General features: G+C 41.6%; 1 protein-coding gene across 8 annotated transcripts in view; it reads left to right on the forward strand.

The window, feature by feature from the left end:
* KCTD1 (potassium channel tetramerization domain containing 1) overlaps positions 1-21,368 on the forward strand; it is a 102,986-nt gene that overhangs the window by 59,813 nt on the left and 21,805 nt on the right. For 6 of the 8 annotated variants that reach the window (XM_074899040.1, XM_074899038.1, XM_074899041.1 and 3 more), the window contains exon 2: positions 7,946-8,124. In XM_074899040.1, the coding sequence (XP_074755141.1) occupies positions 7,961-8,124 (164 nt within the window). In that variant the 5' untranslated portion in view covers positions 7,946-7,960. Of the gene's footprint in view, positions 1-7,223; positions 7,489-7,945; positions 8,125-21,368 lie in introns of those variants that run through there. The other 2 variants (XM_074899039.1, XM_074899043.1) reach the window with 2 other exon arrangements.

A 21,368-nucleotide genomic window follows, 5' to 3' on the forward strand; every position in this document is an offset into this window, starting at 1 on the left:
CTTCCTTTTGATCACTCCTAAATCAAATTTATTGCTAGTTTGAGTAGAAACCGGTGCAGAACAGACAAGCTCCTGGTGGAACAAGCAGCCTGAAATGCCAGGTATCCAGTCTGCTCCTATCGTAGGGTACCATTAGAAGCAGCACAGCAGGTCTGTTGACCTTTGGTCCAATGTCCTTCTGCGTCTAAACACTGCGTCCTCCAGCGTGGTTAGGGGATGTTTTTGCCTGCTGCATTCTGGGATAAACACCCTGTGATTATACAGTGTCAGGTGGGCAGTGGTGTTGCTGTGCAGTAATTGAGAGCAGCTTTCAAATCCAGTTTTGCTTGTAAATTACATGGTCGCTTTTACTGAGTGAGAATCGAATCAGTATGTCTGAAGACCGTAGAAGTTGTCTACTTCCTTTATGAAAGCCAAAGTAGCTAGTGGGAACTATGTGTGTTTGGTGGTAGTGAATCTGAGCTGGACCCCCATGTTATATGTGGATTTTTTTTTTTTTAATAGTGCAGTAGTTGGATATATGCCAAAGATCCTGCTTGCGTTATGGGCTTAAGTCTTGTCCCATGTCAGCCACATTTACCACTTGCTTGACCAAAGCGTAGAGGGTGTGCACAGCAAGGAATGGGTAGGCAGTGCAGAAGAACAGTGCTTTATTTGTAGGGCCTGAATTTAATAAATGAAAACATTTGGGCTGACCTCAGCACTGCTTACCCAAACAAGCAAGGGGCTGAGTTAATCTTCCATAAAGAGTACAAATTTATAGAATATCTTGAGGGTGGTATTTAACTTTTGTCTGCAGTTTCAAGTCCTAGGGGGATCTTCTGTGAAGTTTGTAAGCACTTGAGAAGATACATCCCGCCTCTGTAAACTTGACCTCTTCCAAACTTTGGACTGCCTTTGCTGCTGTACTGGTAGAAGCACAGGTCTTCATTTGACTCCTGCCCTTATCCCTAAATCCTTCTTCTCCAGTTAATTAGAGATTTTTTCTGAAGGTCTCAGGGCCCGGTTTCTGATGATGGTTAGAGCTATTCTGCCAAAGTTAGCTATGTGCTGCAGACTCAGCTACTGGGCTCTGGGATTCTCAAAGTGTCTTCAAGTTCTTGTCCAAGGGCATTTTTAACTGTCCTGCGTCTTTAGGTAGGCAACTCTCTCCATCCAGCACAAATATCTCCTCCCCTCAGCCCCTTGCCTTGCAATTTGGTTCTCTGCACCTGTGGCATTTATTCTAGGTCCTGATCAGCTCTGATGAAATCCCAGCAAGATTCATTTTACTGAGGAAATGCAACCACAATCTCTCCAGCACTTGCAGCATTGAGTGGCTGTAGTGCTCAGCAGCACCAGCGTCTTGAGGAGGCAGCAGCTGTGAGCAGCCAGCATGTGGGATGTGGAGCAAGGGACCCCTGTCTTGAGGGGCCGGATCGGCGCTCCACCCTGGGGCCAGTGCCTCTGGGACAAGAAGGATGTAGCAGTGAAAACTGTCCCGTCAGGTAAGTGCTTCAGTCACCACTACTATAGCCACTCTGGAGTGACAAGACATTGTCATCTTTGTAGGTCTGATCTGTATTTGTGCTATTGCAGGATACAGAAGACAGCCTAACATGGTTCCTGGCAGCTCCAGGAAAGGGTTTAATCCAGGGCTTTGTTTCATGATGGCCTATACCTTACACCCTCACTATGACGGACCCCTCTGGGCATCTCTGTCCCCTCTCTCAGGCAGCCTTGTGGCATCTACCTTTCTAAAATTCATTACTGCATGTATTTCTGCAAATAACACTGAGTGCTACAAGCATGGCACTTGTGGTAGGAGGAGTGAGCAGCTGCTTGGTGTAGTAGTAGGTATTCTGTTGTGCTTGGGTGCCTCAGCATCTCAAGAAAAGCTTCCTACGTCTCAAGCTGTCCATTGTATTTGACTGTCTTGCATACAGTAATTTGACCTTCTGTCGCATGTTGCCAGACAGTCGGGATTTAAAATGAGGCTTTTACTCCAGAGGTCTAAAATGTTAACTCTTGTACTACTGCTGTGTCTCAGGTGACCTGGTATCTTGTCTTACTGTGGCACTGAATTGCAGCTGATAGTGTTTTGGGCCTGTTTCTCATGTGGCACTCAATTGTTTTGGAGTTTTGCTTTATAAACATAATTCGTAATGTTCAGAATCAGCAATCCTAAAGCTTGCAGCTGTGAGGGGAAAGAGCAGTTGGATTATATTGATGAAAGGCAAAACATGACAGTGCAATCGGCATATTTTCACTAGGGAAAACAATTTTCTATTTCTTTGTTTTGCAGAACCAGTGGCACCAGTACAGCCCAACCATGTCTTCGGAGAGCTACCAGCCATCGGTGTAAGGGTGAAGAAGCAGAAGAAAGAGCATGGATGTGCTCATGCATAAAGACTTTTTGCCAAAGATCTGGGCAATGTCTTTGTGCTTCTGGCCTCTTCAGAGCGAAGGTGAAGAGGAGGCACCGCGGTGGCACACACGCCTTAAGAGACCAAAATGCAGCTTGCATGCTCTGTGTTGTGCACGTGGTTGTCTTTCACCACCTCGTAGGGCTCTGTCAGAGGGGCCAGCACAAGCTCGTGTCATCTGTGGATGCAGCGTGCCATAGCCAGAGAATTTGGTGTGAAGACATCGCCAGCCCACAGAGGTGCCTGTGGTGGGATTTTTGTTCCCTTCCAGCAGGACAAGCACCTGGGATTCCTGGATGCATAGCTCTGTATATCTGTCTGCTTGCTACACCTTCCAGAAGTGCTGTTTGTACTATACTGATATTGTTTATGTTGAATAAATGCTTTCTCCAGACTCTTTGTTGTGGCGACTGTTCTTGCTGAATTGAAAAAAAGTGGGGGGTACTTGTTTAAGCATTGTGGTGAGACATGATCATGATTATTTTTTTAAATCTTTAATGAAATGTTTGTTTTGAAAAAAGCATATCCTCAGCATGGGGACACTTGTTTGGGAGCCAAATCTGAGAGTAGTCCTAATGTTTCTGGTTTGGATGAAGGACTTGAACTGGGCTTTCCCAGATCCCACAGGCACTCCTAAGCATCAGCCAGCTGTTTATTTCGGAGTTAGGAGCATAGTTGTCCATGACACTCAGGTGATTTCTGCTTTGTACTGAAGGAAAAGGGATTTGTCTCCAACTTCGGAAGTTTGTTCACTGTTTGGATTCATTCCCTGTACTGTGAGATGTATGTGTTCAGAGGAGACTTTTCTGCTGGAAGTGGCTGATGTGGGTGTGCTAACTTCTGTTGCCAGCTGTTCCTGGGCACCAAGCTTTTGTGAGGAGAAACATCTCTCATGTCTTTCTGTTGTGAAAAAAGAGAATGCGTACAGACAGATTTGATGCTTTAGAATGCGCATGATTGTCTCTAATGTCTAGACTAGATAAGACAAGCTTGTACTCACCTCCCCCCAAAAAACGCAAGAGTTTGCAATGTGTAACTTTGAGGTTTTTCAGCTGTAATCGCATGGGCTGTGACAAGGAGCGTCTGGTAATTTTAGAATTTAATACAGAGGCCAGAGCTACAGTATATTGAGTAGCACCTGCTTGAACTGGGCTGGCCCACAGGGAGGACATTGGCTACAGGAACCCTAGCCAGCAATGACTTGGCCTGCAACCTAAAATGATCGCCACAGTGCAGTGAGTCAAGTAGATGTTTTGTACTTGAATGTCGGTCCTCCTGTGAATGAGCTTGGGTTGTCTTGTAGTGGCATGGGTTTTGTCAAGGTTTCTGACTTAAGAAGGGAACTGGAATGACTTTACTCAAGACCACAGAGTGTAAATAACACTTCTGAAACCACTGCTAATCATAGCAGTCTAACATGAGCTAATACTTTGAGGGGAGGAGGAAGCCTCCTGTCTCTTTGATTTTTGTACACTTAACAGCACATTGTAATAACTGGCGTTCTTCAGACATCTCTTGTTTCTTCCACTTGCTACCAGAAGATTGACATGGTTCCTATGATGTTGGTCTTTGGTAGACCAGTTGCATAGGTGTGCATCTCAGCCCTACAGCTACTGTGTTTTTTCAACCCAGATGTAAAGGCTTATTCTTTAACAATTTTCTTGAATGGAGTTGGGGAGAAGGTGGTATAGAAGAAAAAGGCAGAGAAGGAGAAGAGATCTGAAAGCTCTCTTCCATGATCTTCAGTCCCCTTTGGTAGAAAGACTTCAAAATCCTAAGGATTTTTTTAAATCCCAGGGAGGAATTCAAGCAGGACTGCTTTTGCTTCTGTTGAGCCTACGGGAAGGTTTGCCTAGAGCACAAAATGAGAAGCAGGTTCAGGTATACTCAAAAGACCTGGGCCTACAAACTGCTTGTTGTTAAAAGACTCCTTTAAATATCAGCAAGAAAGTGGAGAAGCCCTAAACTGCTCTAACAGAGCGGTATTTCTGTATGCTGAACCAAAACTGAAAAGTTTTATTTGACCTTAATTCCCTAAACCTGCCTAGCACACCAGTTTCAGCACTTCTGATTACATAGTTTCAGTAATAAATTAATTCTGATTGGAAATCAGAACTCTTTTTTTTTTTTTTTTAAAAAAAAAGTTGTTAGGGAATAAAAATAATCTTTAAGTACTAATAATGATAAATGTTTTACAGTGTATTTGAAGTATTTTTCTGTCCTTAATTTTTTGTAGGGTAAACATTAAAATATTTAAGAAGAAAAAGTACCAGGTGAAAAAGGGACTGTGGACAAATCAGGAAGATCGCTGCCCATACAGCCTGCACAGGCACTAGCTGTACTTTGTGTCCCACTTGTGAATAAAGTTGGTGCAGTTCCTGAGGCAGACAAAAACCTCTGTGATCTCCCGTGTGGGAACAGCCGTGGCTGGGCTATAAACTCTTCCTGGGTGCAAGCCTCACCTGCCTGACACCAAGCACACCAAGAAAGGCTTCTGAAGAGCTTTTTGATCCTTTTTGTTGTCAGCTGTTCTAGATAGCTTGCTAGATCCCATTGACTTTAGTTTCTATGACTCGATTCTCTTCTCCCGTAACTGTTTCTAAGGAATTATATTTGTAATCACTTTAGGTAGTAGAAGCTTAATTTACCAGCAGGGCCTTGTTCTAGCCACTTTTTACCTAAGCTTTTTCACTTACATGTTTGCGATAATCCAATTCAAGCTCTGAAGAAACGCACATTCCTTCAGAGAGACTGTTTGCCCCATGTTATCGTTTCCGTAGATGAACCAATACAGTGAGTTAACTAGTGCAATGATTTGACTCTGATGTGTTAAATTTAAGAGTGATCTTAAGGCTGTACCAATTGGATGGTGATTTTCTGTACTGTGGCTGTGCTAGTGGATTGTGCCACATAAAAGAATCTGTTTTATTTAAGCACTCGGTTCTCTGAATCCCCTTTCTGCTTTAATTTCTCTGGGGCAACTGCAGAGAAATACCATTGCTCATTTCGAAGTGGTCTCCAAAACAGTGGTGAACTGTTTTTATCCAGTGAAATGTGCTTTGTGAGCTACGGCTGGAACAAGGTTAGAATTATTGTATTTAATATCTAAACATTGAGCAGATGGGCGTTGTTTCTCGAGGCACAATAAATGCAGGTAACTTGAAGGGGGAGTGTTGAAAAGGAGGAGGGTGAAATAAGAAAGCAAAAGGTTTTATTATAAAGCATTTTTATTTCTTGGGAGTTTTAGTAGGTAAATTGTGTAAATGGCAGCTTGGTTATGTCTCATTTTTGGAAAATTTGGTTCCCTTTTCTTGTATTTTATTTTTTCCTTGTAAAATGCCCACAGTCCTTTGACCTATCTCCCATCCTGGCAGTGATGTTTATACTACACATTCTTCTACCATTTCATGCAGCCAGAGCTATCGCAGCTATGCTGAATGAGGTCCCAGCCTAACTACAATATTAACCCTGCAAATCTGTTCATTTTCTCCCGAGCAGCCCCAGGCAGGGTATACAGGAGAATGTGTCCAATTGAAAAACTATTACAGACTCGGTGGTGCTGCAGTGTGCTAAATTGCAACAAGGCTGTGTTTTTCTGCCAGAGAGGATCCTGCTAAGGGAGGTGGTGGTGTCTGTCTCGTACAAGTTACAGAATTAGTTTTTTGGTTTAGTCTCAGCCTTTCTTGATGATTTTTTTTTTTTTTTTAATTTTTTTTCAAACTAGTTGTCTGCTTTTAAGTTCCCTTCCTCACACTCACTGCTTTCTTCCTGCTAATCGTCCAACACGTGCTTTTTTTTTCCCCTGGTTGGTATCACTCCTTACCTTCTTACTTTCACCTTAACAGTTGTTTTTAATTTTTTCTTCATTATTTTACTAAATATCATACTGCAGATCAGTAGCATCTTGGGTGGTGGTTGTACCACATAGCATTTATGGCAGACATTAGTTTTGCATAGCGTGTGTACCTTATTTTGTCTGGACTTGTCTTCATTGTGCTGCAGGCACCTCCTCAAGCAATTGTAGTGATTAAGCATGGTATTTCTGCAGATTTATATTAACTTCTGCTTATAAAGAAACAGAAGAAACCCAACTCCCCCCTAAACATCTAAACTAGATATTTTTCTTCATCCTCTTCGTTTTTATCAGTATTTGACCTAAGCTTGCTTTTGCGTATGAAAGAAAATTAGTTAAGTACCTTGTGGTTTATAGATGCCTTTTGTTACATATTACTTGGATTTATTGTGCAACATTGGCCTGTAAATCATTTCAGTTAGACATTTACCTGGCTCATGTTGCCTTTATGGTTTGAGTCTTTAACAGCCATGAAAAATGGAGAAATTATGTTTTCAGCAGTGGCAGACTTTGCTAGTCTGAATACCCTGTAACTCTCTTTCATGGCCGTGCTCTGCTTCTGTGAGGTGTGCTGCCCAGCTCTGCAGAGATGTTTACAAGGAATCCATTACCTTTTGCAGCTGAAAGACGTGTCGAAAGAACAAAGAGAGTTTTGTGATGAAGTGTATCTGACTTCTCACTGCTTTGCTTACCTTTTAAATGTAAAACTTAGTAATTTGCAAGGGCTTTTAGTTCTCAAGGCATCCCTATAAGATTCCACCCGTACGGAGCTTTCCTTCAGTCGAAAGCGGGGTTGTCTCAAAACCGCTCTCAAATGCATTTCTATTTTAATCCCCAACTTTGAATGCAGCCTGCCTTACTGGCTCCAGCAAATCGCCCTGCCCTGCCCCACCCGCCGCGCGCGCAGGCTGTGTCTGCTGTTTGCTGGCGTTACATCTCTTCCTTTGTGACTAAAAGTTGGTTTCATCAGCAAAGCATCGGCTCCCGCTCCGCTCTCGGAGCTCGCCTGCCTTGGGAAGTCGTTCAGACCTGCAGCCTATGCGGGGCACACGGGGGCATCTGTCGCCATACGTATAACTTTTAAATGGAAAATGTCTTTCTCAAAGGCTGTCGATGTCCAGTGGTCTGCAGTCCATGAGCAGTTGACTAGTCCAGGTGTTTCTGCTTCTGTTTCCGTGCTATGTGAATTGGGAGTTCGAGAGAAGAGTGTGCAGGATGGAGGAGTTGAGGGTTTGTATTTCTGTTCTGACTGTATGGCAGTGACGGAGGGCTTGGGAAGGAACAGAAAGTCTACTTGGGGTCGTCTTAATTAAGGAAAGTAGTAATTGTTCTCGGTCTTTCTGTCTGCAGCTCTTTCTGTCAGAACGTTTATCAGCTCTTGAATACAAGAATGAGGGGGGTTTTTTGTATGGGTTGTCTACATGAGCAGTATTCAGGAAGAGCTTGTTTTATTGAACATGATTTCTACTTTGTGGGTTTTATCATGGCATTTTCCCCTACTTATTTGAAACATAGCCAGTTAAGACTCTTAGAGCTAGTCTGATTTTAAAAACTGCCAAATATTTGTCTGTGCTTTAATAAGATAAAAATCATAAGCTGAGACTATGAGCCAGTGCTATTGACTGGAGACTGTGGGTTTCTGTGAGGTTTTTAAGGACATCATTAACCCAGGTCTATCTCTCCACAGGACAGTCGGCCCAATATGTCAAGACCTCTGATCACTAGATCCCCTGCATCTCCATTGAACAATCAAGGCATCCCCACTCCAGCACAGCTCACAAAATCCAACGCACCAGTTCACATTGATGTGGGTGGGCACATGTATACCAGCAGCTTGGCCACGCTTACAAAATATCCCGATTCCAGGTAACTTTAAAAAGCTTGTTCTGCATGTCTTTGGCAACTCCTTTTCTTCCATTTCACGCTTGGACGTCCTGCTTCTGTCTCAGAATGAAAAATATAGTTCCTTTTGTTCTGAAATTAAATTAGGTTTCTTTGTTTGTGGGAGGTTAGAGACTGAATTTTCTTTCCCTGCTCTCCTGTTTCAGAGATATGGCACTCTGCAAATACCTATGTGTATGTACTAAAGCAAAGTCAATAGTAAAGAGCACATACTTTCTACCACCTAGAATTCTGGTTTTATGCCAGGGCACCCGTTCTGTGGTTTATTACATTCAAAACTGTAGTGACACTGCGTTGAAGGAAAGGTGGGGGTGTTGGGGTGTTTGTTTCTTTTGGAGCCATAACCGCTCTCCTGTACTGTCAAAGTGTAATCTCAGATGTATCACTTGAGGAAGGTTGAATGTAACAAAATATAGGACAGCATTAGCTGAATACTTTTTATAGAATCTTAGGACTTTTCAGATAATTAGACTCAACTCTCACATACCTTCTGAATGAAACATTTGTGACTGGAAGCTTACTGGTAATTAAGCAGTTAGAAAACTTCTGTATGTGTGAGCAAGTGGTATATGTAGAGTACATGAAATAAGAGTGGAGCTTTAAGAAAACAACAGTGTATTGAACACAGTGTGTGTGGATATCACATAGTGGTGATGACAGATAAACACTGTAGTGATACTGTAATTCTAAAAGTTGGTTATCATTTAGCAGGTGTTGATTGGTATTAGTCTATACCTTGCCGTTCACCACCTGACCCTGCTCTAGAGGGAAGGCACTGTTACCTTCATGGTCTTTCCAGCATTTGAGGGGGGGGTATGTGAGTTTCTTGATCCCACAGCTCTGACTTGCCTTTCGTACAAGGTGCACTTATTGGGATATAATTTTGTTCTAAGCATGGGTTTCACTGGTACTACTACCTCTGAGGTGTTGCCTATGTAGTTTTAGATGGAAGTGGAGTAGTGCTTCTGACACTAGATGCTGACCGGGCTAGAGGAAGAGAACAGTAAATAAAGACGTAAGAAAAAGAAACAGCTGGGCACATGGCCTTTCTTATGACAACCTCCTCAAGGCCAGGCAGAGGGAAATAACAGAAGCCATACCAAAGTGCAGGCCTGCCAGGAGAGATTGAAGCAAAGTCTAGGAAAACTTGAACTGTTGTTTTTTAGGACCTGCTTGTGTTCAGCTACTGGGGGTTGTGATTACTTAGCGTTTTTTAGTAGTTGGGAGTAGTGATGATTTCTGAAGCTGTTGTGTGTGCAGTAAGAGGCTGCTGCTATTAATACATGCAGCTTCTGTTTCCATGTCAGATTCACTGGAACAGCATATTACTTTAAGTGAAGAAACACTAAAATGTTTTTCATAAGTGTGTATGGCGGCAGCGGAATTTAAGCTTAATGTATTCAGTGTTCAATTGAGCCATTGTAGCACTTGAAAGTGGAAGCTATGCCTGTAGTATCAAAACCGGTTTAATAAATTAAACATTTTAAAGCTCTTCAAACATAATTTAAAGAAAACCCAAACTCTGAGTGATACTCATTCTGTTTCAAGTCGTTCTGACATGGTTTATGTTTCAGTTCTGACAGTAAGTGTCTTTTGAATGCCTTGATGACTGAATATTTCCAGCGTAGCTGTTAGAACCTGGAATTCCCGGCCACTTCCAGAATTTGAGAGGGGGTTTTTTTAACATTAGCAGCTTCAAAAGAGCAATTATTAAACTCGTTTGGATGTCAAGACAGTGGCATGAAGCAATAAGCTGGAAATAGTGGTAATAGTGATATAGTTGTATGGGTTTCATCTGTGAGATTTTACCTCAACATTTTTTTCCAATGTCTGTGTGTATGTATCTATATATACACCTATACATATATAGTGAGTGCTGGATAAAAAATTATCCAGTAATACTTGGACCTTAATACAAATTGTTCCTTGGAGCCTGAACCGGTCAGTCTATATCTACAGTCTAACTTTGTTAATTAATCCAAGGCTTTGGTCAACATTGCTTGCATGTTTTCTTTTTTCTGCCAATATCACATGTGTAAATGAGATCAAAACTAAGGCAGGGTCTCATAGATACCTTTGGGCCAGTTGAAGCCTCCTGAGGCTTTCTGTCATATGAAGTATTGTCTATGAAAAATAAGGTCTTGATTATCTTGCCTGAAAGAGCACTGCTTCAGGGATGAGTCAAGGCATAGGTTGCAGGCTCTAGCATCTAACAGGTTGAGACATGAAAGTCATTAGGCTTCTGACTCGTATTACATGTAGTCTAAGGGCCAGAAGCCTAGAATGAACCTTTCATCTGTGGGCCAGGTATCAGAGTCATCTTTCTTTGTGAGATTGAAAGGGTGATATCCAAACCAGCAGCTTTGGAGTCACTGTGACTTGCTGGTGTGAAGGAGACCTATCCTGATAGAGCAGTCTCTGCTTTGGAGCAAGTGTACTCTTCCTTCTCCTTTTGCGTTCAGTAGCATCTAATCTTGTGCCTATTTTCTCCTTCCTGGACAGCAGAGTAGGAATTGGAAAGAGTACTTTTAAAAAGGGTTCCTTAAATGATGTCAGGTAAAGACTTGTAGCTTTCAGAGCTCCTTTTCTTTGTTAGCCCCCCGAATCTGGTTTGTGCCTGGATGTGTAAAATGCATACTGGTAGGTATCCATTCATTCCTCCAAAGAAAAGCAGGTGTGACTATAAAAGCATCTTGCTACTGATGCTGGGTCCCTGCCCTTTGCTATGGAAAGACCATTGAGGGCTTCCCTCAAATGCTCTTGCGATTGAAGAATCCAAGGAATTGGAGCCTATCTGTGTTTTGGCAAAAGGCTGACACAGTGAAGCAATCCAACAGAGAAGCAACTTATCTAATAGATGGTTTGAATTGAGCATTCCCAGAATTTTATATACTGAAGCTGAAATAATGCTAAAAAAAAAACCAAACAACTATTTAAAAATCCCATAGCACAGATTTCAAGGGAGCCTAGTTATATCCCAGACTGGGAGAACCTACTGTTTTCACAAGGAAGATTCTGTGATTATTTTATCTTGTCAACATGCTTTAGGTTCTCCCAAGACACCAGTGAGACTGTGCCTCAGACATGATCTCATGCAGCTGTGAATGATACAATTTGCCAGACTTAGGCTTCAAGAAGAGGCAATTTGAATCAGTTTATCTACCAGAAATATCTAATGTAAGGTCAATCTGCTGAAAGAGATGGTAATTTTCTTTAAATTCCTGAGGAGGGGACAGGTGTCCTTTTGTGTAGCTCTCTCCACCAAGACTGTAGACTTTGATGCATTCATACATGTACAGATTGTTCCTCCTGTTTTTGAGTTGTTGACTGATGGTTATTCATATGTCCATGTGAATGAACCAAACAAATATTTTATATTCTGTGAGAAGTCTTACAGTTTTGTACTTTGTTCTGGTTTGAACTAGAATTTGGCCTCCTATTCTCAACAACCTTTGGTTTAATTTAAATTACCAGATCTGCGGGATAATATTAGGCAACACAAAGTTATCTGTTACAGATTTGGGTGCACTAATTTTTTTAATTTGGTTTTGCAAGTGAAGATTTTAAAAAATAGGTCTGCTTTCTACTGTCGAGAAAAAAACCTCATTCATTTTATTCCAGGGAAGATGGGCGCAAGATGAGGGTCTGCTAAAGAAGCCTTTCTCCGTGAGAACTGAGGCACATGCATGCTGTCCCATTGTTCCCTGTGGTCACCAGAGAGTCTGAGAAAAATTGGTTGAAGTTTTAGGATTTATGATTATGAACAGAGGAAGCACAGGCCTGTTAATGCTGATATTTGTACCTGAGCAGCTTACTCTCCTTTTAGTGCATTATCGTCTCACTTGGAGTTGGCATTCCTACTTCTCTCAGCCTTAATGCTGTCTGTATGGTATCTGCCAAAAGTTATACTGCACCAGGCTAAGACAACCTCAGCTGATTATCAGAACTAAATGGAGAGATGTTCAACTTCGATCATATGAGCATCAGCTGTCTGATATCTCTGATATCAGCAATATCAGCAGTGTTGTCTGTCTCATGTTCAAAGCATCTGGACTTTTAATTAGTTCTGTCCAAGTCATCTCATACAAATATTTGCATAACACCATGGCATTGAATTGCCACATTCTGTGTTCTCACCCCAGAATGGGAAAATTTAATTTAAAATCTTGTATATATTTCTTTGTACAACCTTATGGGGTATCTGTTTGTGTTGCTACATCTCCCATCTTGAGTTACTCCCTGCATATGAAGATGAATTCTTCTTATAAGGTATTTCACAATACTTCCAAATTTCTGCCCAGGGCTGTTTCAGGTTTTCATATGAACCAATCCATTCATGTCCCAGTTTTCTTACCCAATCTTCACTCTCAGCCCTCAGGGAAATTAAATTTCACACACTTGGATCCAGTTAGGACACTGGCTTTTTTTTTTTTTTTTTTTTTTTTTTTTTTTTTTTTTGTTTGTAAGGGTTTTTTCTGCACTGAGAGCACAGAATTACTTTGGAGAATGCCCAGACTGTCCTTGGCCTTTTTCAACAGTTTGTGAGCAAGGCTTATCCTTCATAGGTTATATAGGTAGACCTCCAAGGATGTGCTATGAATTAGTCAGGTTAGCACTGTTTACCTGTTTCAGAGCTTTAGCAGTTTCTATTGTCTGTAGACTGTCCCCAGTTCCAAAATAAGACACCAACATGGCCCTTAGTTCAAACTTCTGCCAATTGCACCGCTGTGCTGGAGACTTATTGTTCAGCAGGAGATCTGTTGTGGTGCAGGTGTTCTGCACTTTGCGTAGGGCTCTCTGTAACACCTCCACAAGAGCAGCCCCATAACAAGTTTTCTACTCACCTCGGATAGTACCTCGCACACTGCTGTAAGCGATGCTAATTCTTTAAAGAAATAAATCAAAATTTTTGTGACTAATAAGCATTGGGGGGTATTTTTTTAAAAAAGGAAATACTGCCAGAGTAGGTGTTACTGCATCTTTATTTCCACTCTCCTTATTTGGATTCATCTTCCTGAAGGTACATCTCTGTCTGTGGAGGTATTTGGTGATCTTTCTATGGTAGCAACATCAAAGCCCGATGAGGCGGTAGTTCTTAAATCACTGTGACACTACAGTAGACTTGCACTTTTTGAGAACAAACATTGTGTTGCAGGTTGTAAAAAGCAAGCTTCCTTAAGAGTTTTCAATATTGCTATACACTATGTCTGTCTGTTGCATTAGTGTGAATGGTCCAGGTTCCAGATTTTTAAGATTTTGTAACATTTCTGGCAGCAGGGGAATAAGCAGAAGTTGGCAGAGGCTCAATTTAATCTTCGTTGCCTATCCTGGCTTGCTCATCTAGTTATTCACCTTTTATATTTCGTCATTTGATTGCTGCATGGCCTTGTGGTGAGGGAAAGGGAGGGCTTGGGATAGGAAGGTACATTGATTCTCTCACTGACCCATTCTCTGACCCAAGATAACTAATTTAACTTTGAGCTTTGGTTGCTTCCTACTGAGGTTAACAAAAAAGCAATTTGTAGAATGCTTTGGGATGGTGAGTGAAAGTGTGTAAAAGATTACTATCTCTAAGCATAAATATTTCTAGATGCCAGTAACTGAGATAGAAACAGTTGATGATGCTGGTATCATCAGTAACATGTATTAGTGAAAAATTAAATGTTGATTCATGAGGACTAAACTCAATACAGTTAGGCAGTACAGTTGTTTTGGTGGGTATAACCACATATACAAACTTGGGGGAAAAATGAAACAGAACTGTGAACGATGGTATAATTTATGCTTATTTCAAGAAAATCAAGAGAATTTACACAACTGATATTGTAAAGAGAAATCTTTTGTAACACACATCTGTCAATAAAGAGCTCAGAGGGGTATTTTCTGGTCCTGGATGAACAAAGATGAATTGTATCTAGGTGTGTATATTGAATTTAGGGCATATATTGACCTCATTTTGCCTCAATTAATGATCACCACAGGTCAGTCATCACTGTTGCCTTAGTAGAAGTGAGAATTTTCGAAATCTTAGTCCTGTAATACGTCTAACTTGTAAGGTCAGCAAGTTGTTGCCGTTGCTTGTGGCTGGTGACTCGGTGAAAGAAATAGCACGATCAGATTAGCAGGTTCTCGCATCATGTGGTCAGTAACTGGTGGTGAGTCATCACTGAAAGGGGCCACGGAGTTGATGTCTTCCTGTTCTGAGTGTCAATGAAAGTGGGTTTGTGTATTATTTATTTGGAGGATAAAAAGCAGTGGTTTGTACTTGTTCAATGCTTTTGCACTCAAATCATGAAATGAGAGCAAAATCAAGATAATGGATTGTTAGAGCACTCTTTGCACATACGCAGACCCAGAGAAAGTAGATGTGCAGGCTTGATACTGCAGGGGTTCATGCCATGCTTAACTACGGCTTCACAGCTATGACAGTGTGGATGGAGATACTCAGGGGAATAAATGTCTACATTCAGGAGTGTTACAAAGGTAAATGCTTCAGCTCCTTATTTCTGAGGTTAGTAGCCCTCTGAAGTAGCAGACATTTTTCTTGATGGGAAAGAAGAAAATCCATATTGCCAGTACAGCTCATAGATCCCTTTCCCAGTAGGCTTGTGTATGGGTTGGATGAATTTCTGTGGGTTAGATCAATATGTAAGTCAAGGAGAAGGGATGTTGTCAATAACTATTTGAAGGGTCTGTGCTCTGAGAAATCCTTTCACTGCAGAGACTGCTTGGTATCAGCTCTGTGAATGGAAATTTGTCTATGAGAAAGTTTGTTGTTGTAGTGTTTGCACTTTTCTACTCAGTAGCTTCATAAACCAGACTGAAGGCACCCAAACAGTATTTCTCATTCTAACTGACCAAGAAAATACTTGGGAAGGAAAAAGGAGTGCTGAGTCTATGGGTCTTGCTGGTCTGATAGGGAAAAGCCCATCAGAAACTTAGGTGGCACTGAAGTATTCTGCTTATTGGTCATTTCTGATAGGGTCCAGGTTTGAGCCATAGTCTTGAGGTTCAGTGGTTTGTTTTGCCTTTTGCTGTACTCAGTCCTTGCACTCAGGAGCATCTCTATGTTAGCACTAGATTCTTATTCGGTTCCCACATGAGCTGTTTGTGCTCCACTGGTCTTTCATAAATTGCAACGTGGTTGCTACGCAAATTGGCATCTGTATGTAATTGCAGAAGTAAACATTCAGCTTCCAGTTTTACCGTCAACACCCGGCCACCTCTTGGGTGTGTTTGGAGCTTTAGGATATAGATTCCAATTTCTGGCTTACTTCTTTCTGGTAATGATCAACCTTCTGGCTGGGTTTCATGTATACAAGTCTGCTTGCTACTTGGGGATGTATTTGCAAGGGTTGCATAGGAAATAGTGAAAACTGCTTAGGACCCAATAGTTTTCTGCACTCATTTTAATGCAAATAACACATAAATGCTGTGTTGGCTAGGGGAACGTCAGCAGCTCCTGTTATGTGGATGTCTCCTCTAACTTAACTGGTCTGCAGTTTATTCAAATGTCATAACCAGATGACTGTCACCTGGCAAGCTTTATTTTTCCTTTGTCTTTTGTACTCAATTTTTCTTTCCCTTTAGTCTACAACTCTCAGGATGTCACTGTCTCTTTGACTCCTGCTACTCAATATCTTTCTTCCATCCCCATTCCGCTCTGATCATTGACCCCACTTTTATCATCTGAATTCCCTCATTGCTTTGTCTTCCTTTCTTTTTCATTTACACTTTTATATCTGTTGGAAGGAGTCAGAGCTCACAAAGTTCACAAGTCATCTTTACCTGGCTAGATCAAAGCACATTGATTGCTTGTTCCTTTCTCCCCACACATCCTTGGTTTTCTGCCTCCTGTTAATGGTGAGCTTTCTTTGAGTAGTTAAGGAGCCAGCATATTTTATAGATATGCTTTTGCTCTTAGTAGCATCAGTTGAAAGGATGCTCTGAGACTCACTGATCTCTTTCACTGAGTCTTTAAATCGGTAATCAAATAAACTATTTCCAGCTGCTACTAGCTTGAGTCTGTAGGACTCTTCCAGAACAGTTATGTCCACACTCATTTGGACAATTTTCTAGGAACTTTCAAGGCACTTCTGCCTGCTTCAGAGAGCTGAGGGGCTCCTGTAGCTTGTAGCTACTCCTTGAGGTATGCCTTAAGGAAGACGGTGGGTTCATGGTCACCTTCCCACCCAGTCCTTTCACTGTGCAGTGCTGTGTGCGTAGACACTTGGGCTACCTCAGGTGCTCAAAGCAATATAGCACAATGCTCCACCTGGACTCGTTTATCCTGCTTCCAGCTAACTCAGCTGTGCCACGTCTGGTACCCAGGCTAATTACCAAAGACCTATCTTTTATATTTCTACATACCACTGCATTTTGCAGAGCAGACACTCAGTGGAGGAGAGCAGCACTGGCAATTCAGTTTCCAAAATCAAATTCAGTTCAGAATCAAAAACTTCCTGTTTATGAAGGATTATAAAAGGTGAAAGGGGAGAGTAATAGAAAGATGCAGGCATTTTGTTCATAAGATGAGATGGTTGAGCAGTGTTAAATGCAATGGGGTATACTTTAGTAGTTCATCAATTTATAAAGATTAATTCTACCTCTTAGACCCCAGTGGGGTTTTCATGTTAAAATGTGGCATGCCTGTCAGTCAAATGGTAGACATAATTGTTCTTTAAGTGACCTATTAAAATCCCATTCTTTTTAATTAAAAATTGTATTTGTGTTCTCACACAGGCCATATCTGAACGGTAAAAACTCTTTTCATATGAGGCACGTTGCAGGTAGAGAGCTGTCACAAGCTGTGTGACACACGCATGAAACAGGAGGAGTGATTGAAGTCCCGGTGCAGCAACACTTGGCTTGCCCTCGGCTCCTGCTGACACGGAGGGAGATGGAGGGATAAGCAGCATCTCCTGGGACCACACCCAAACCCTTTGCATTCCTCACCTAAGAAATGGCTTGTAGTTACTTCTTGTGGCATAGAAAGTCATAGGACACAGCATTTGCCATAAGTGTGTCACTTCAGAGCAAATGATGGATTACGTCCTTCCACACCCCAAAAGTCGTCTTTGTGCTGTAATTAAAAAATAAATGTTGCAATGTTGAATTGGAAATATTTTCTGCCATACTATGAATTTGTTTTGTTAGGTTGCCTGGATGTAATTGCAGCAATGTCAGTGTATTAAACCCTTGTCACGGGGTAATGGTTTCCTGCCGCTACACCCGTGCCAAGGACTGCTTTGCTTAGCAGCTCTATTGCTGTTTATCTCCATCAGCAATAGTGATTATTTTGCTTCTGCGAAGCTTTTTTTTTTTTTTTTTGGTTATTTTATTCCCTGTATGCATACAATAAATTATAGTTCTTTGCGAATGCTAGCCACGAATCTGAAACAGTAGGAAGCGCTGCCATGCCAGAGAGCGGCTCTGCTGAGAGCTGGTTTTAGGTTCGCTCAAACTTGTCGGCAATCTGAGGGGAAGAAGGCGTTCCAAACTGTGAAGGTCTACTGGGCCCCTTCTACCCATCTGAAAATTGATCCCTCTTAAACAGTTTAGAGGGCCCTCGGGGTCTTACAGCTTACATAAAAAATGAAAGCCCTTCCTGTCTTAGAGCAGCGCAAGCAGTCAATACAAAAGAGAAAAATGATCTTTTAAGTGTATCCCATTGAATCCATTATCTTGAGGGCCCATGTGTGATGCTTCATCAGAACATCATCATCTGTGATACATGGGGGAGCGGGTGAGGTGGTGTTCAGGGGATTTCAGAGAAAATGCTGCAGTACTCTCAGTGCCATAGGACAGGCTAAATATGATACAAACCAGAAAATGAGAGCTGCAGAAAAACTGATATGTTCCTCCTTATAACAAATGGAATTCATATTTTACATGTCTGAAACAAGCAAATCATTCAGGAAAAGTTTTGAATGTTTCTTTTGTAGGTATGAAAGCCCTGTCAGGCATCTTGTATAAAATTGCTTTGCTTTCGATCAGAATACAAACTTTCAGATTTTTTTTGCATTACAATGATAAAGAAAATAAAGGAGGAAGGAAGAATCAGTGTTTGTACCATCAATGAATTCTAGCCTTGTTTTGGGGGTGTAGTGAAAGGGTTGGAGTGCTCTATCATGAGCTGAATTGGTGTTGAATTTCTGGTTCTTATGAGCTAGCGTCAGAACTGTTAGTTTTTAAACACTGGAATTTAAAATCTTTTGCATGCCTGTATGTACTAATGATTCATTTGTTTTTCTTAGGCTAGCATGAAGGGAAGATCTTTGATTTCTGTTGTTCTGAGTTTGCAGTATTTACTTAATGGCATAGGGGTGTTTTTTGCCAGATTATTTGGTTAGGAGCTGATCTTTTGCTGTGGGTGTTTCTGTACTGCAAATAATAAGGATGTTGCTCTTTGGTAGATTATATGCAGAGAAAAAATCAGCTTTGTTTCCAATAACTAGTAGTATCAATAATTCAGAAGTGTTATTGAGAAAATGTATTTTTGGAGGGCAAAGGAAAGAATGAAGAAGCAGTATTTTTGCATGCAACTGAGTTGTCAAATGCACATCCTTTGAGGTGTCTTCCATTTCCTCTGGTGAAACGTTTGCTTAAATAAACTGAGCAGTAGGCAGTGGGTGTGTGCCTTTGCACAACAACATACACCCAGGTGCTTTATTGGCCAGGGTGATCCTAAAGGCAGAGCACTGTCAACATTCCTAATTGGTTATTACCCAATAACACACACCCTCCAGTGTCTTGGGACTACGAAACACTTTTTACCTAGCCTTCCTACATGAATAATGAAGCACTTCAAATATTCATCCAGTTATAAGCAGCCTCTCTCTTGACTAAGGGTTGCCAAATGCAATTGGACATACTTCTGACATAGAATTTCAGGCTATGTCTATGTTGGAAGGGTTTAGTCACAATTTTTGACTTCTGGGGAGAGATTAGATAACACTATGATGTTAGGTGTTCTACCACTAACACTTCTGCAGCATCAAAAGCTATTGCCCAATTGATTTGTGCTATTAAATTCTGGTTTACTAGAGTACAATTTCAGAGTTTTAGAAAAATTTATTTTTAAAGAAATTTTATACTTGGAGCTTGTCACATGAAACTGCTCATGCTTCATGTTTGAAACAGGATGATTTGCTTGTTCTCCAAGTGCTGTGGATACAGCTGCATGCAGCTGAAGTCACCATCAAGAGTATGAAAAGTAGATAGTTAGCGTGTATACTGCTCAAACATGTGGACTGTATTTACTGTCCTCTTCTAGTTTTTCCAAACATTTTACTGCCCATCATGACTGGCTTCTGATAGGCCAGTGTCTGACTTTTAGTAGGTTTTCCTCATGTTTTGTTAATGTTTTCAAAACCAGTGTCCTCATCCCTTACAAAATATTAAGGTTTAATTTTACTTTACTAGCTTCTCCTATGAATAAGCTCCTCTGAATGTTAATCTTCCCTCTGGCCTTCCAAAACCTGACAAAGGTATCGTGCCATACCCCTGCTCATGGCAGTTTTCGTCCCTGCTGCAGTAACACGGTAGGGAGTCACGTTGGCTCCAGCATGCTGCCACAGAGGTGAACCCTGCGACAGTGTCCGTCTTTTTGGTGCAAAGGCAATACACTAGTAGGGAAGTGGTGGTAAATGTTATTCTAGAAAGATGTAAGCTTGGGGAGTGGTGGTAGGAAAAGTACCTCCCTGCTTGTATTTCCCCCATGGAAGACCTAACTCAGAGGAAAGGGAGAGGAAAAAAAATCTGCTGCTTTTCTGTGGCTAAAGCGTATTTGGAGGCTCCACTTTTTATCAGGCATTCTCATTTTCCCAGTTTCTAATACTGCTGTCTCATAAAGCTGGGCCTTGGGCCATGACTTTCATACCAGTCTTTTCTTGCTTAGTAGCTAACCCTGATAAACTCATCAGCAGAGCTACAATTGCACTTTCCCGCTTCCGCTTTGGATTAATGGTGTAGCGCTCTGAAGCTGAATGGATGCTGCTCTCTGGACTGCAGAGGTCTGGTTCCAGGTGAGTGTTTAATTCCCAGCTTGGGAAGTAGAAATAAAAGCCCTAATCAGGTATGTTTCATGCTTTTCTTTTTGGTAGGCTCAACAAAAGGAAGGGTGAAAAGGATGTTACTGGAAGTCGCTGCTTGTCTGGTATCATTGCAAGGCATAAATCATTGGTTTGAAAATAGAAGGAGCTGGTATGACTGTGACTTTCAATTGTGTTTAGCTTCCATATGGGTCACTTTATTTCCTATTAAAATGCTAAGTAGTTAAATCAGAGGTGTGAGTCCTTCTTCCTTCTCTTTCTTAATGAAGTGCTGGAAACATGACAAACATGAAGGGCCCTGGGAGTGACGAACATAAACCAGGCTTCTGTACCATGCAAAAAGCATAAAACTGGTAGCACAGTTCTCATCCAAAGAAGAAAATTAGTCATGTTGACTTCCAAACCTGTCCCTGAGCCTGCAGAAGCTCTGCTGGGGCGTGGCAGGGTGCTCCCCATTGGGACAGCTTGGCTACAGCTCCTCTGGGAGCATTTCTTCCAAGGGACCTTTCTGTTGCTATGAGGGACCACGGGAAGGACTTTGTCCCTTGACCTTGCATGCCCGAGTATTTTTCTTTGCAGCATGCTTCCGCTGGGAAAGGTGAGCAGTGATGAAAGCTTTATCAGTTGGAAATTGCAGAGGCTGCTGACAGAACAAAATAAATGGGGTGAGGTCCTGAAAAGAAGTCAGGGAAATCTAGTCCTGATAAAGGTCAAGTTTGTTGTAGCACGTTGCTGACTAAATGTACGTCTGAAATGAGGGCATATCCATCATAGCAGAGTTTATTTTCCTCATCACTGTCCTAACATTATTCTGCTGTAGTAACAGAACACTTGCAGCGGTGAGGGAGCAGAGTGGGAGGGTGGGTAGTGCAGGGGAGAGCCTGCTAAGAAGTGACTCTGCAGGGTTCAGCCAGCAGGAATGCATTCCTTTCAGCTTTCCCTGGTTCAGAGGTTGAGGTGAAGCCCCTGCTTTGTCTTGCCTAAGTGTCCAGTGATAATAAATAATAAACCAGTGATGTGGACCCAAAATTAGATGGGAAATTTAATTTTGACTGTGTTCACAGACAAAGTCTTGCCTGACTTTGATCCTGCTAAGAAGCCTGAGCTGCTATCTGCAGTGATACGCTGGCTGGTTTCTGTACCCCTCAGTATTGT

This window comes from Athene noctua, chromosome 2, assembly GCF_965140245.1.
Source record: "Athene noctua chromosome 2, bAthNoc1.hap1.1, whole genome shotgun sequence".
In the NCBI taxonomy this organism is placed as follows: domain Eukaryota; kingdom Metazoa; phylum Chordata; class Aves; order Strigiformes; family Strigidae; genus Athene; species Athene noctua.